General features: G+C 41.1%; 1 protein-coding gene across 1 annotated transcript in view; it reads right to left on the bottom strand.

The window, feature by feature from the left end:
- CACHD1 (cache domain containing 1) overlaps positions 1–14,062 on the bottom strand; it is a 358,380-nt gene that overhangs the window by 80,412 nt on the left and 263,906 nt on the right. The window contains exons 5-7 of the mRNA XM_006879767.1: positions 11,234–11,360; positions 7,717–7,861; positions 6,162–6,378 (exon numbers count right to left, since the gene is read on the bottom strand). Of these exons, the coding sequence (XP_006879829.1) occupies positions 6,162–6,378; positions 7,717–7,861; positions 11,234–11,360 (489 nt within the window). The remainder of the gene's footprint in view (positions 1–6,161; positions 6,379–7,716; positions 7,862–11,233; positions 11,361–14,062) is intronic.

Here is a 14,062-nt window from a genome sequence, read left to right on the forward strand (position 1 = left end):
TGGTCTTCGCTCATTAGTGTTCAAGGCCTCAAACCTGTTCCTGAGATGATTCTGAAATTCAGGTGGGATGAAATCAAAGTTATATTTTGGCTCCTGTTGATTTGGTTTAATTTTCCTCAGTTTCAGCTTGAACTTGCGTATGAGTAGCTGGTAGTCTGTTCCACAATCAGCTCCTGGCCTAGTTTTCACAGCTGATATTGAGCTTCTCCAGCGGTTTTTTCCGCAGATGTAACCGATCTGATTCCTATGCATACCATCAGATGAAATCCATGTGTATAACATGTGTTTATGTTTCTTTTAAAATGTATTTGCAATGAATAAGTCATTGATTGTACCAAATTCAATCATTCTATCTCCAGCTTGAGGAAGCCAATTAAAATTTAGGGTCAACCTAAGTGACTGGATCCTCAGTATTCACCAAATCCTTTTGCTATAAAATAACATAGCAACTAATCACCAAAAAGACAAAACTAGAAACCATAAGTGTCGGTGGTATTAGTATTATTATAAATGGTATTTATCATATATAATATAAATATAATTTACAATGGTATTTATAAGTTGTATATTATACATGGTATAAGTTTGATGGTATTGGTATTATTAGAAATAAGTGTTGATGGTATTAGTATTATCCCTTGCAGTACTGAATAAAAGGTACTGGTATTTTGGCTGGAAAAAAAGGTACAGTGGTATATGACTTGCAACTTCCTCTTTAACTATTAGTAACTGGGTAGTAATCTTATCATCAGGCACAGAAACATTTACACCACAGCGTTACAGGGCAGGTTTCATATATTAAAATAGCTCAGCTTTTGGCATTTATAATAGTGTCAGTTACACAACTGTTGTTGTTGTTAAGTGCCATTGAATTGTATACAACTAACAGCAACTCCATGAATGACAGATCGGAACCTCATCCTATCTGTGCCATCCTCATCCTCTCTGACCTTGAGCCCACTGTCGTGGCTCCTGTGTCAATCCATCTGGCTGAGGGTCGTCTTCTCTTTTGCTGACCCTCCACCTTTCCAAGCACGATGTCTCCTAGCAACAGGGCCAAAGTATATGAGACAAAGCTTTGTCATCTTTGGTACACGACAGCGGTTCAATCAATATCTGTAGAACGAAGAAATACAGAACCTGAATTCCCAGTACTAACAGACTCCCTTACTACACGGCAAACAGAATTACTACTTATCTTTTGCCAACTTTGGGTTTAATCAGAGAAACTGAATTTTTGTATTAGGTCAGCTGGAGATAGAAGTCCCACTGGAAAAAGAATATCATCATTATTACAGCTATTACTTATTGATACCATGGACTGCCATGTGAACAAACAGGTCTATCCTGCAGAAGGTGAAACCAAGCTGCTTCCTGGAGGCAAGTATTCTGAAGCTCTCTCACATACTTTGTGCATGTGATCAGGAGGGACCAGTCCTTAGAGAAGGACATCATGCTTGGAAGGGTGAAGGGACAGCACAGGAGAGGAAGACCCAGGATGAAATAGATTGACTCAGTGACTGGAGAAATGGGATTGTGTATGATGTATAAGATTTGTGATGATGTATAAGACGGTAGAGCCATCCATCTTTCTAAGGTCTCCTCCATTTTTGTGTAATGCCAATATTTGCATAACAACCTGGTCTTTGGATTTAATTATGTTATGTGAGGAGTTGTGGGTGTACTTTATTCCTAGAGGCACAATGAAACCTCTCAGTTGTGAGGTGGATACCATGAATTCCTTAAACATTGACTTAAACAATCCAGTGTGTGTTCCCAACAGAGCTCTGGTGGTCTAGTGAGAAGAAATTGCACTGTAATCCCAAAGGCATGTTCAAATCTACCAGCTGCTCTGGAAGAGAAGAATGGCCAGTTTGGGTTGTCTCATCTCTGAACTATCAGAAGAATACGTAAACCATAAGAAGCTCATGGGCTGAGTCTGAGTCACAGGAACATTTTCACTAGCCTAAAAGAGACCCTCGTGAGCACTGAAACAAAACTGTGAAAATTTGTCCAAGCCTGTAGTACTCACTTTTCTCGCCATAGAGGTGCTAGCCTGCATACACAGAAGAAGGGAAATAAAAAAACCCAATTTAGAGGAGAAACACCTCTCATCAAGGCAGCCTTGTGCTAAATGGAAGAAATCTGTAAGAAGAGGTTAATGAGGACTCTTCACTGTTTTGAAGCAGGAATGACTATCAAAGTTTGAAAATCAGTAGATTTCACATAAAAATCCAGATTTTTGGCTTCTCTTAAAAGAGAAGATTTGGCAACCTTGGAAAGGTATTCCTGCTCGGCAGTAACAGAAGAGAACATAAGACCTTCTGTCAGTTTTTAATCAAACATGCATAGTATACATTCTTATAACACTCTCGGCAATCGCAATTTTCTTATCTCCAAGCTTAGATTTACTGCCTGGCCAATGTAGACATCTGAACTTAATAAAGCCACTGGTATAGCATTTCTATTCAGCTATTTCTATTAATATTGTAATAATTAAAACTGGACATTAGCTCTAAAGATGACTTAACAACTAAATCAAGTGGAAAGGGAATTTCTAGTGATAATCTAATAAAGTTAAATGGCAACTAGCTTGTAACCTTGGCAACTAGCCACTAGGCACTAAATACTGGAGCACTTAGCATTGTGCGCTGGCCTTATGGAACCATGGGCAACTTTACAACCAGCCATCCCATAACATTGTTTGGTGAACAGACTATCATGACTAATAAACAGAATTCACACAAGCTCAATTAATTGTCCCTTCATGTTAATCTCCCTCTGAATGTGGGCAGGATGTGTAACGTGGTTTTAACCTATATGGCAAAGGTGATGGGACATCACTTCTATGATTAGACTACGTCATACATCAAACGAGTTATCATGTAGCTGTAATTACTAGCACAGTGTGCATAGATGACTAGTAAGTGAGGGAGTTATGGCATTTGGCTGGGTGAAGTTAGCCAATCACAAAAGGACAAATATTGTGTAAGACCAGTATTATATATCAGAATAGAACTTTTAGTCCACAATTTTGAAACTCAAACCCATACACTTACCTATTATATCTCTATTCCTCACTTACTGAATATGTTGTTTGTTTTAATTGTATTTTTTATTTTGTGTGTGTACTGTCAAATTGGCCCCTCCTTCTCCAGCAGAGCATCCATTGAATATGTTGCTAAATGACTCTTATCATTTATGACAATAGTAAAACATCTACTACTCAGAGCTTTGGTGGCCTAGCAGTAAGAAGCTGCACTGCAATCTCAAAGGCATATGGTTGGAATCCCCCAGTTGCTCCTCAGGAGAGACGGACAATTTTCTCCTGTGCAATTAAAAAACTGCTTCTAAAAACCCACCAGTGTCAACTATGGGTCAGTTCTGATTCATAGTCAGAACACAACAACAACATTGTAGATATAAGGCTAAGGAAACATTTATACATAGATAGACTAATTCTTGGATGGTTATCAGGTATAAGAAAGGCAGTTGAAATTAATCTATGGATAACTGATTCTTATTAAGATGGGTAGAGGGAAAGAGAATATACAATAAGAGAATGGTCAGAAAGTGTGAGTATCATATTTAATGTTAGAAAACAAAATGTATATGAATAAGTAAATTAAAACCCAATATGCTCTGTAAAATTTTCACAATTAAAAAATGTTACAATGTTGTTGTTATGTGCCATCGAGTTGCTTGTGACTCGTAACAACCATATGTAAAACAATCCTAAACCCTGCTCTATCCCTTGTCAATCTTACTATCTCTGACACGCCTATCCTCAATACCCCAGTGCATGAATCAATCCATCTTGAGGGTCTTCCTCTCCTGTGCTGTCCCTCTACCCTCCCACGCATGACGTCCCTCTCCAAGGACTGATTATGCCTTGCAACACGTCCAAAGTAGGTCAGATGGAGCTTCAGAATCCTTGGTTCCAAGGAGCAGCCTGGCTTCACCCTCTCCAGGACGAACTTGTTTTTTCTCCTAGCAGTCCATGGTATAGTCAACACTCTTCTCCAGGACCACAGTTCAAAGGCATCAACTCTCCTTCTATCATCCCTAGTCATTGTCCAGCTCTCTGATACATAGCAAGTAATTGCAAAGACCATGGCCTGTGTCAGGTGTACCTCAGTCTCCAGACTGACATTGTTGCTCCTCAGCACCTTGGAGAGAGGTCTCTGACAGCAGACTTTCCCAGTTCAACCTGTCTTTTAATTTCCTGGCTGCTGGTACCAAGAGTGTTGGTTGTAGAGCCAAGCAAACTGAAGCTGTCAACAATCTCAATCTCTTCATCATCCATCATGATGCTGTCAGTTGGCCCAGTGGTGAGAATCTTTGTTTTCGTGATGTTGAGCTTTAATCCATATTGAAGGCTGCAGTCCCTGACCCTCTGCAACAAGCTCTTCAGGTCCTCCTCATTTTCAGCAAGCAGGGTTGTGTCATCTGCATCACGCAGATTGTTCATGAGTCTACTTCCAATCCTGAGGCCACACTTCTCATGTAACCCAGCTTCCCAAATAACTGTTCCACATATAGATTAAAAAGATATAGAGATAGGAAAGAAAAAGATGATTAAGATTCTGAATCAGTTGACTTGGAATTAATGAAAAGGGAGACTATCCTATAAGGCCTTTAAGTCCTCTAGTAAAGGGTTGAAGTGTTCCCTTGTAGGCAGAGATTTAAAGGTCTTCTGCTGCTCTTGAAGAAGAGTGAGTTACAGAGCTGTAGAGGAATGAGTTCTGCCAACAATCATGGGAGCTTGGAAGAGAATCCTTAGCCTCAGATGAGACCACAGTCCTGGCTGACACCTTGAGTATATTCTTTTTAGACCTTGAACAGGCAATCCAGTTAAGCTGTCTTTGGAACTCCTGACCAACAGAAACTGTGTAGCAATAAAACAATGTTGTTTTTAAAAAGTTAAGTTTATAATAATTTGCCATGTTGGAACTGAAAATGATTTCATCACCTACTATCATCAGTTGTAATAATTACAGAGTTTTATTTTTGTGGGAGACTTGGTGGAGCTGTGTTAAAAGCATTGAGCTGCTAACCAAAAGGTCTGTGGTTCAAACTCATTAGCCACTGTTCTCAAAAAAGAAGAGGTAGTGTGCTTCTATAAAGAATTTACAGCCTTGCAAATCCTTTGGGCAACTCTCTTCTGCCCTAAACTTTCTCTCCTTCATGAATACTGAGGCAGAACCAACTCATAGATGATCTGAGGCTGTAAATTGCACAAAGCGATTTCTTTCTCCTTTAGAGGCTGCTGTGGATTTGAACCACTAGAGACACCTCGCCTTTAGGTTACAGTGCAATTCCATAAGGACTACACAACCAGAGTTCCCTTTATATCCTATGGAATCTCTGTAAATCAGATCAGACACATGGTAGCTGGAGCTTGGTTTTGGCCTTTCTTTTGAGGGTTTGCTATATTCAAAGCACTGTGCTTGCATTTTACCAATGTTGTCTCAGTTATTCGCATACACATTAAAGAGCTTGAAAATCCAACCTTAAAATTTAATAGGATAAATTCTTTTTCTAAAAAAACCAAAAGCCAAACCAACCAAAACCCTTTAAAAAAACAAAAAAAAAACGCAACAACAGGCAGCTTTTTTTTAATATGAAAAGGAAAATGACATATATTCCTTTCAGGACTTTCAAAGTATGAGCCCATTTCAAACGTCCTTTACTCTAGCATGCATTCCAATTCCAGATTTTCTTTAATACATGAAAATTAAATTAGAGTGCCTTTGTATAGCTGAAGAGCCGTGCTCATCTAAATGACAGCTGGTTAGAAGACAGAAGGATCAAGCAACGGAGTCCCGCGGCCCGCTGACGTGCGCATGCGTACAGCCCACATCCGCTCCAAGTCTGCACGCCGGCTGGCTGATGATTAGCATTAAAAAGGAAGTGGGTATTCCCTTGAGAAATAAATGGAACTATGTTCCTAATAAAGGAGAAGGGGGGTGAAGAAATCAGACCGACTGAGCACCTTTGATTAGAAAAGATAAGAAAACCCAGTAAGATCTGATGACCATCACCACAACACGTGGAAACCTACTCCACTGTCAATTTTTTACACATAAACAATTTACAATAAATGCCTATTACTATTTTTATCTACCCTGCTTACACGTACTCTGGGGGAGCTGACTTACTTGCTTGGAATTTTGTGTTATTGTTCGTGCTTCGAATCAGCTGGAAGGCCTTTTGGAATCCCACCGCGTGCTGCGTGGGGCTGTCTGAAGACTTGACATTGCTCACGAAGGTGGACATCTTCCTTTTCGTCTCGCTGGTGGCCGGTGACAGGAAGGTCTTATAGCACTGGTCAAGTGAGCAAGTCCTGACTGTGTCGGCTACTGTCAATACAGAAATCTTCAAGAAAGAAAAAGAAGCGTAATCCCTTACCCTTTGTTTTCAAACCTTCAGACGCCCTACGAAGAGGCGGCCTACAGAACAGTTTCTAGTTGTTTAAACGTAAATGCATAAGGCATTAATCTATCAAAATGGAAAAAGATTAACGATAACTAAAAAAGGGGAGCCATTCTAGAGTTTGGTATTTGTTCTAAGATGACATCAGTAGGATGCTGTTCACATCATTTAAGAGAAACAATGGCAAAATAGTATTTCAGGCAGAGAAAAAAAAACAACAGTCCAATTTTATCAGGTATATGAGTTATCTTGGTTCTCAGACTAGGGGTGGGAGTCAGGCATGGAGTTACTAACAGGGTTAATAAACAAGCTCTTTGGGGCCAGGAAAGTTAAAATGGTGAACCTGAAAGTGTCCACGGGCAATAAATCACTGCTGGTTGTAGATAGACTTATCTCTAAAGTATTGTGGAGATTAGGTAAACTAAACCTCACAACCTTCCCTTTGCCTCTACATTTCATCAATCCAGAGATAAAATTCCGTTATCCACCAACATCATAATCCCTCACCCTTCTCCCTCACATAATTTCCTGTGTAAAAGTCATGGTTGACTAAACTAAAAAAAATCTCATTGCTGTCTGGCTGGAACTGACTCATAGATGACCCTTCATTAGGTTTCTGAGATTCTAAATGGAACAGAGGGAGAGTGTCTTATCTTTTACTTGCGATGCCATTGGTAGATTTTAACCTTTATGGTGTTAAGCCTTTGAGAGAATAATGGCTTTTGGGTCCCTATGGATTAGGCCACAAGAACTCCCCTGGCTGATCTGAAGAGGTCGATCTTCCAAGCCCAGTGCTGTTGAGTTTATTGCAAACCATGGCAGCCCTCCATCAGTTTTTTGAGTTGTGCTACCAACCCAAAGGCAAGGGGTTCAGATATACCAGGAGCTCTGCGGGAGAAAGCTGGGCAATCTCTTCCTGTATGATTTTATTGCCTCTGAAATCCTGATGGAGGGTCAGCTATGAGTTAGTCCTAACTTGAAAACATATAACAAGAAAATATTAATAGGAACAGACTTAATCTTTGTTTAGCACAGTGGGTTCAAGTTGCTGACTCTTCTAAAACAGCAGCCCAACACTTTATGCACTACACCATTAGGTCCCTTTAGAGGAGTGCCTAGCAAGAGTTAAGACTGGTAGTTAGCCACTGCTTCCTCAAATATTAGGATTAAAAACCCAAACACTCTCCTATCTCAAAGTCTTTTATAAATGAGATTAATAAAAAAGCATAAAATGTATGAAGGAAGACCCAATGCCACAGGGGCCACTGGGGGAACAATCACCTTATCGTGTTCATCGATGGCACTAAGGATGACCTGGGCAGCATCCTTGGCGATCTGAAGTTGAGTGTCTGTGACAGAAGCTCCATGGTCCAGGATCACCACTATGTGCTTCGACTGAGGCCGCACGGTGGAGACATAGATGGGTCTAGAGCAGGGAGAAGCTCTGGGGTCAGTTCTGGTTCAGGTAGAAGGTCTCACCTTTACACAGCTGTGAATACTAAAGGGGTGTGTGTGTGTGTGTGTGTGTGTGTGTGTGTACACACTGGTGTTTGTTTCTCCAGGGCTTGTGGTCTGGACGAAATCATACGGTGCTCTGCAAACAACACCTTAGAACAATAATGTGTGCCTGCAGAACAGAGGTTAGTAGCTTATGTCTTCTAAACACTAACACAAGAAAAGTAAGCTTTGAAGAAACTTGCTTTTTAGGAGGCCGGCTGTTTCAGTACACTCAAAAGCCAAACCTCTCAGCTGATGTGCTGCTGCTGTCTGTGACGCAGCCCATTGCACTACACAGGAAAGAGAGCCAGTCAGTGCCTCTGGGGTCATGCAGACAGTGCAAAGAGGACAGAACAGCCCACTCACGAATGCCAGTCATCTGAGGATCTGGGGAGCAGGGTTCTGCTGGAATTAAAGCGGGTATGTGCAGACACTCACCTGTTAGGAAGTTTGTGAGCTGCTATGATGCTCAGCAAGTTTCAAAGAAGTTTCCACATAAAGATGGACAAAGCTGGACATGACTTTCTATGCCTGAATGTTAGGCAATGAAAACTGAAGGAATGCAATGGTGTTATCTACATGCTATCATGAGGATGGTATGAGACTGGGCAGTGTTTTGTTTCCTTGTGCATAGGGTCACCATGAGCCAGAGGCTGACAGGACACTGCTAATGGCAGCAGCAACAATAGCTACTGTGAGCATGTTTTGGGCAGCAAGTTTGGTTTCTCACTCTCCAGGCAAAGATTCCCTAGAGAGAGCTTTTCCGTTTGGGACTAAAGTAATTCAGTTAAGTCTGCCCCTTATCTTAAACATTAAAACAGTGCCTTCAAACTGTCCAAGCCTGTCATCGCCATTCTTTTTGCCAGGTTTTTGTTTGCCAACATTAAATGAAAGGAGAGGGGACATACATAAGAAGAGTGCCTCCCATCAAAGCCGCCTCCTGCTAATGTGCAGAGCAGGAAGGTCTGCGAGAAGAGGTCTAACAAGGTCTTTATTCACAGTTCTAAAGCTGGAACAAATTAGGGGGAGTAGAATAAGGCAAATCAGCCTCAAGACAATTTGCCCCTTTACTGATACCCCTAAAATAACGAATTCCGTTGTGAAATGTTAGATGCCAGATGATACACAAAGCTGAGTCCAAATTGAGAAATGCAGGCAAATAAAATTAAAAATCTGGCTAAGTTTGCATTAATTGTTCTTAAGCCAAAAAGTCCTGTACCCATTATTAAATTAACAAATTTAGACTTTGCCATCAAAATGGTACCAACTCATACTTGACCCTCCATTGGGTTTGAAGAGATTATAAATCACACAGGAGGAGATTGCCCATTTTTCTCCCAAGAAGCCGTTAGTATTTAACCTTTTGGTTAAGAGTGCAAGCCCTTCACTGACTATGCCACCAGAGCTCATGTATCAGTAAAAACACCACTCTGTTTTCACTAGGCGATATCACTGAGCCAACACAAAAACAGGAGAAAAAGACTATAGGCATGAAGGAAATCAGAGCATATAAAAACGGACAATTGGGACAAATATTAACTTTTCAGTCTTCCAGGGTCACCATAAACTAGGTGAAAGGCTCTTCTTTAAGTTGGCATTCTTCTTTTATTACATCTCAAATCACATAAGCTAAAAGCAGAATATGCATTCACACTGTCATTGGCTATTGTTGAAGTGGCTTTAGTGGGAAGGATAGACAGTAACACTAAATGTCTGGACTGGGAATCAGTCCTCACTCACTCCACAGCTTCAAAGGGATGCAGAGGACTTGCAAAGACATCAGAGAAAAGCAGGACAAGTAAAGGGATGGAACCTGTAATCTATGTGAAGAGGCAGGTGGGTGAGGTAGCCAGGGGAAGAGTGGCTTGAGAGTTGATTTAAGGAAGGTGTATATGAAAACCTTTCAGGTTATCTGATGTAGATGAATGCTGATTTGTGATAAGGTCCTGCTTTCCCTTTGAGACTGTTCCTCACAAGCTATTCATTAGAAGCATGTCATTCAATCTACCTTCTTGATTGTGAAGGGGAATCAGACAATTGACAGTATATCATTTGCTCTAGTGACAAATAAGACAAACTAGAACCCAAAAGCCATGACCTCTGGTTCAGCTTCTTAAGATAGCCAAGCATTCAGTGGGATGTTTAAGGAGGGAGAAGTGATTTGAGTAAGTAACAACAACAACAACAACAACAACAACAAAAACCAACAAAAAAACCCCAACACCCGAAAACAAACAAACAAACAAACAAAAAACCCAAAACAGTCTTCATATGAAAAGCAAAGGAAGCTAAAGGGATGGTTAATTTAAGCTCCAACTAAAGGCATCAGAAATGGGCACTTTGCGCTGACTCCAGATGCAGCGGCATCAAACATGTGACACTGCAAAGGGGAAAGCTGTTGGGATTCTAGAGGAAACAAGCTTTGCCTCAAGGGTTCTGTAAATTGATGAGTCTTGTCAAACAAATTATCTCCCTATTACTGCCTTTCTGCTAAATGGTACAACTTCATGCCACTTCCTTGAGAAAAGTAGGTAGTAGTGATTGTTGTTTTTTTTAAGTGCAGTGTTTTCTTGGATAGCTTCACAATTCGAGCTAGTTGAGATTTTGACATGGAAATTTCAGAAGTACGCCAAGCACAGAGAAAGAGTAGTTGAGAATTACACACTGTGCAGATACACTACAAAGTCTTTTAGAGAGAAAATCATCATTTATGTCTCAAGAAAGATGAGTACCACTCTCCTTTCACTAGGTGATCTCATTGAGCCATTACAAAAATAGAAGAAAAAGAATACAGAAATGCAGGCAATCAGAGCATTTCAAAATGGAGAGTTGGAGGGAGCTCTAGTGGCCTAGTGGCAAGAAGCTGCACTGCAATCCCAGAGGTACATGGTTCGAATCCACCAGATGCTATTCTGGAGAAGGAGGGACAATCTCCTCCTGTACCAGTCAGATCCGGTTTGATGGTACACACACAAAAATAATAATAAAATTAAAAAAAAACTGGACAGTTGGGACAGATATTAATTTCAGTCTTCCATGGTCAACTGTCTTGAATGAAGCTCAATACAATAATGGTACTTGACATACTTAATCTCTTTAGTAAACACCCAGTTTTATCTGGCCTGCTGATAGTTCTAAAATTTTTAAACTTTATCATTTATGATCCCTGCATTTCCATATTCACATATGTTACCTAGTACAACATAGTCAAGAAGAGACAGACCTTCCATAGGAGATGTCAGTGCTGCACATAGATCATTCTTAGGGAACAGCTGAACCTTTAGCAGACTGGGCTACTTACCTACTGCGATGCTCATAGCTGCCCTTACAGCGGAACTTGTGTGCTGGGAAAACTGTGAAAATGCCTTCTTCTGAACTGAAATACTGCCACTTAATTCCAGGGTTGGATTTCAGATTGTCTGCAAGAACTGCAAGAGGGGAGAAAATGACACGTAAGATCAGCTCCACAGGTGCACACAGTCGTCACTACTCTGGCATCTGTTTTGTATAAACTGCTCATAGTATGAAGAAATGTCACTAGATATAAGGTTATAAATTTTCTATTAAATAGTTTCTGCCCCTTAAAAAAAAATCACCCCACAAGTAAAAAATGTATTGTTTGAGTCCAGTGAAGCTATTGCTCGTAACATTGTAAGGGGACATTTTAAGTCCTGGATAATTTTTCTAGCATGAAAGATTACTTGGATCAATCAAGCAACCCTCTCATTTGGTTGATCTCTGCTAGGTATGGGGTATGGCTGCTGATTTGGGGTTCCTTCTCTAACTGTGGAAAACCATCCTAAATAGGACTAGCCTCTAGAAGGGAGCTCTGGTGGCCGAGTGGGTTAGGAGTTGCACTACCAACCCAAAGGAGAGCAGTTTAAGTGCTCCAGCCAGCTGATCCTCAGGAGAATGACTGGAAATCTCGCTTCATGTGATTTACAGCCTCTGAAAACCCTCAGAGGAGTCTGCTATGAATTAATTGGTTCCAACACAACAACAATCAAACAGAGAGCAAAAGTCTCCAGATGGAGAAGACTTGTGACTTTACCTTTACTGGTTCACTCCACACGGAGGTCAAGGGCGCAGTTAGTACCTGACATACCAGAGCTAAAATTTAGTAGTAGTGGACTATGCTATTACAGAATGGCAACAAAATGACCCCTATTGCCAGACTTTGGGAAAGGCTTTCCACATGTTACCTCACTTAATGCTCACAATAACCCTAAGCTGTCAATTTGGAGTTGAGGTAAAATATACTTTGAGAGCTGAAGCTATTGTCTAAAGTGTTCCAGTTAATGAAACCCTGGAGCCCTCACCCTCTGCTCCATTTATCTGCATCTGTTACTCTTTCAAGGAGCACTTACTTAAGCGTTGTGCTGACAACCAAAAGGTCAGTCCTTTGAATCCACCAGCTGTTCTGTGGGAGAATGGTGGGCAGTCTCCTCTTAAAGATCTGGAATCTCAGAAACCTGATGGGTTGTCACCGTAGTTGGAATCGACTCAATGGCCATGGGGTGGCTGTAGTTTTGGCCATTTCCTCGGCCCCATGGGTCTTTCACACTGTTTTGTGCAATCTTTTCCCATATGACTTATTTCTTACCATCTCCTGCAATCAGAATTCTCTCCCTTCTCTGAGCTTTTATGCCCTTTCACTCTATTCTACAACTTATTTTTTAAGATGACATGTTACTATGTGGAGTGGTTTATCTTTTTCTTTATGCTTTAAGTTATACTGATGCTGCTGATTGCTATCAAGTTGGAATCGACCCATAGCTGGCCCTTCAGTGGGTTTTCAGAAGCAGTTAATCACACAGGAGGAGAGTGCCCATTCTCCTACAGAGCAGTTAGTGGATTGTAACCGTGTGCCTTTTGTAATGCAGCAGTTAATAAATGATATGCTAGCAAAATTAGCTGACTCTCCAGTGGGTTTCCAGAGGCTGTAAAGAGCGTGGGAGGAGATTGTCCATCTTTCTCTCTGAGAGCAGGTCGTGGATTCGAACTGCTGGCCACTGAGCTGGCAGTGCAACTCTCTATCCAATAGATTACCAGAGCCCCCTTATGGATGGAAATAGAGGAGAGCAATTCAATGGAGAGGGGGAGCCTGGAGACTTAGCAAAGGTAATAGTGAAGGGAAAGTTAAAATGTATGTGAATAAGGGGTCACTGGGTGATGCAGAGAAAGGTGTGTTAGTTTGCTTCTGTAAAGACTTCCAGCTTTGGAAATCCTAGGGCCGAACTGACTCAATGGCTGTGGGTTCCAAGTCGTACAGATGGCCTGCTCTCATTACTATCTGGCTGTTCTACCCACCCAGTGGAACCTGAGAAGAAAAGTGTTGTAATCTATTTCCTTAAGATTAGAAATCAAGCAAAAAACCTAAACTAGTTACTGTCAAGTTGATTCTGATTAATTATGACCTCTGTGTTTCAGAGTAAACCTGAGCACTATTTATGTTTTCATAGTTGAGACTTTTCAGAAGCTTATTACTAGGACTTTCTTCTGACGTGTCATGGTGTAGGTCTGTCTGAACCATCAGTCAATAGTCTCGCTCTTAACTGTACTAGTCAGGATCCACTGTCCAGCCATTGGAAGCCTCATGTTCTATAATACAGGTAGGGTTGCTATGTGTTGAAACAGACTTAATGGCACAGAATAGTACGTTGTTGTTGTTATGTGCCATCGAGTCACCTGTGACTCAAAGTAACCTTATGTACAACAAATAGCCCTAATCCTTGTTCTATTCTGTGCCAATCTTTTTGTCTCTGACACACCTACCCCCATTACCCCAGTCACTGAATCAATTGATCTCATTGAGGTTCTTCCTCTCTTGCACTGTACCTCCACCCTCCTAAGCACGACATCCCTCTCCAAGGATTGATCCCGCCTTGCAACATGTCCAAAGGATGTCAGATGAAACTTCAGAAACCTAGCCTTTAAGGAGCAGCCTGGTTTAACCCTCTCCAGGATGAACTTGTTTGTTCTCTTAGGAATTCATGGTATATTCAGTACTCTTCTCCAACACCACAGCTCAAAGGCATCAATTCTCCTTCTATCACCCCTAGTCATTGTCTAGCTTTCTGATGCAAATAATTGCAAAGACAATGGCCTGGATCAGGCACACTTTAGTCTC

This window comes from Elephantulus edwardii, unplaced genomic scaffold, assembly GCF_000299155.1.
Source record: "Elephantulus edwardii isolate Elephantulus edwardi_28Jun2011 unplaced genomic scaffold, EleEdw1.0 scaffold00005, whole genome shotgun sequence".
Classification (NCBI taxonomy): domain Eukaryota; kingdom Metazoa; phylum Chordata; class Mammalia; order Macroscelidea; family Macroscelididae; genus Elephantulus; species Elephantulus edwardii.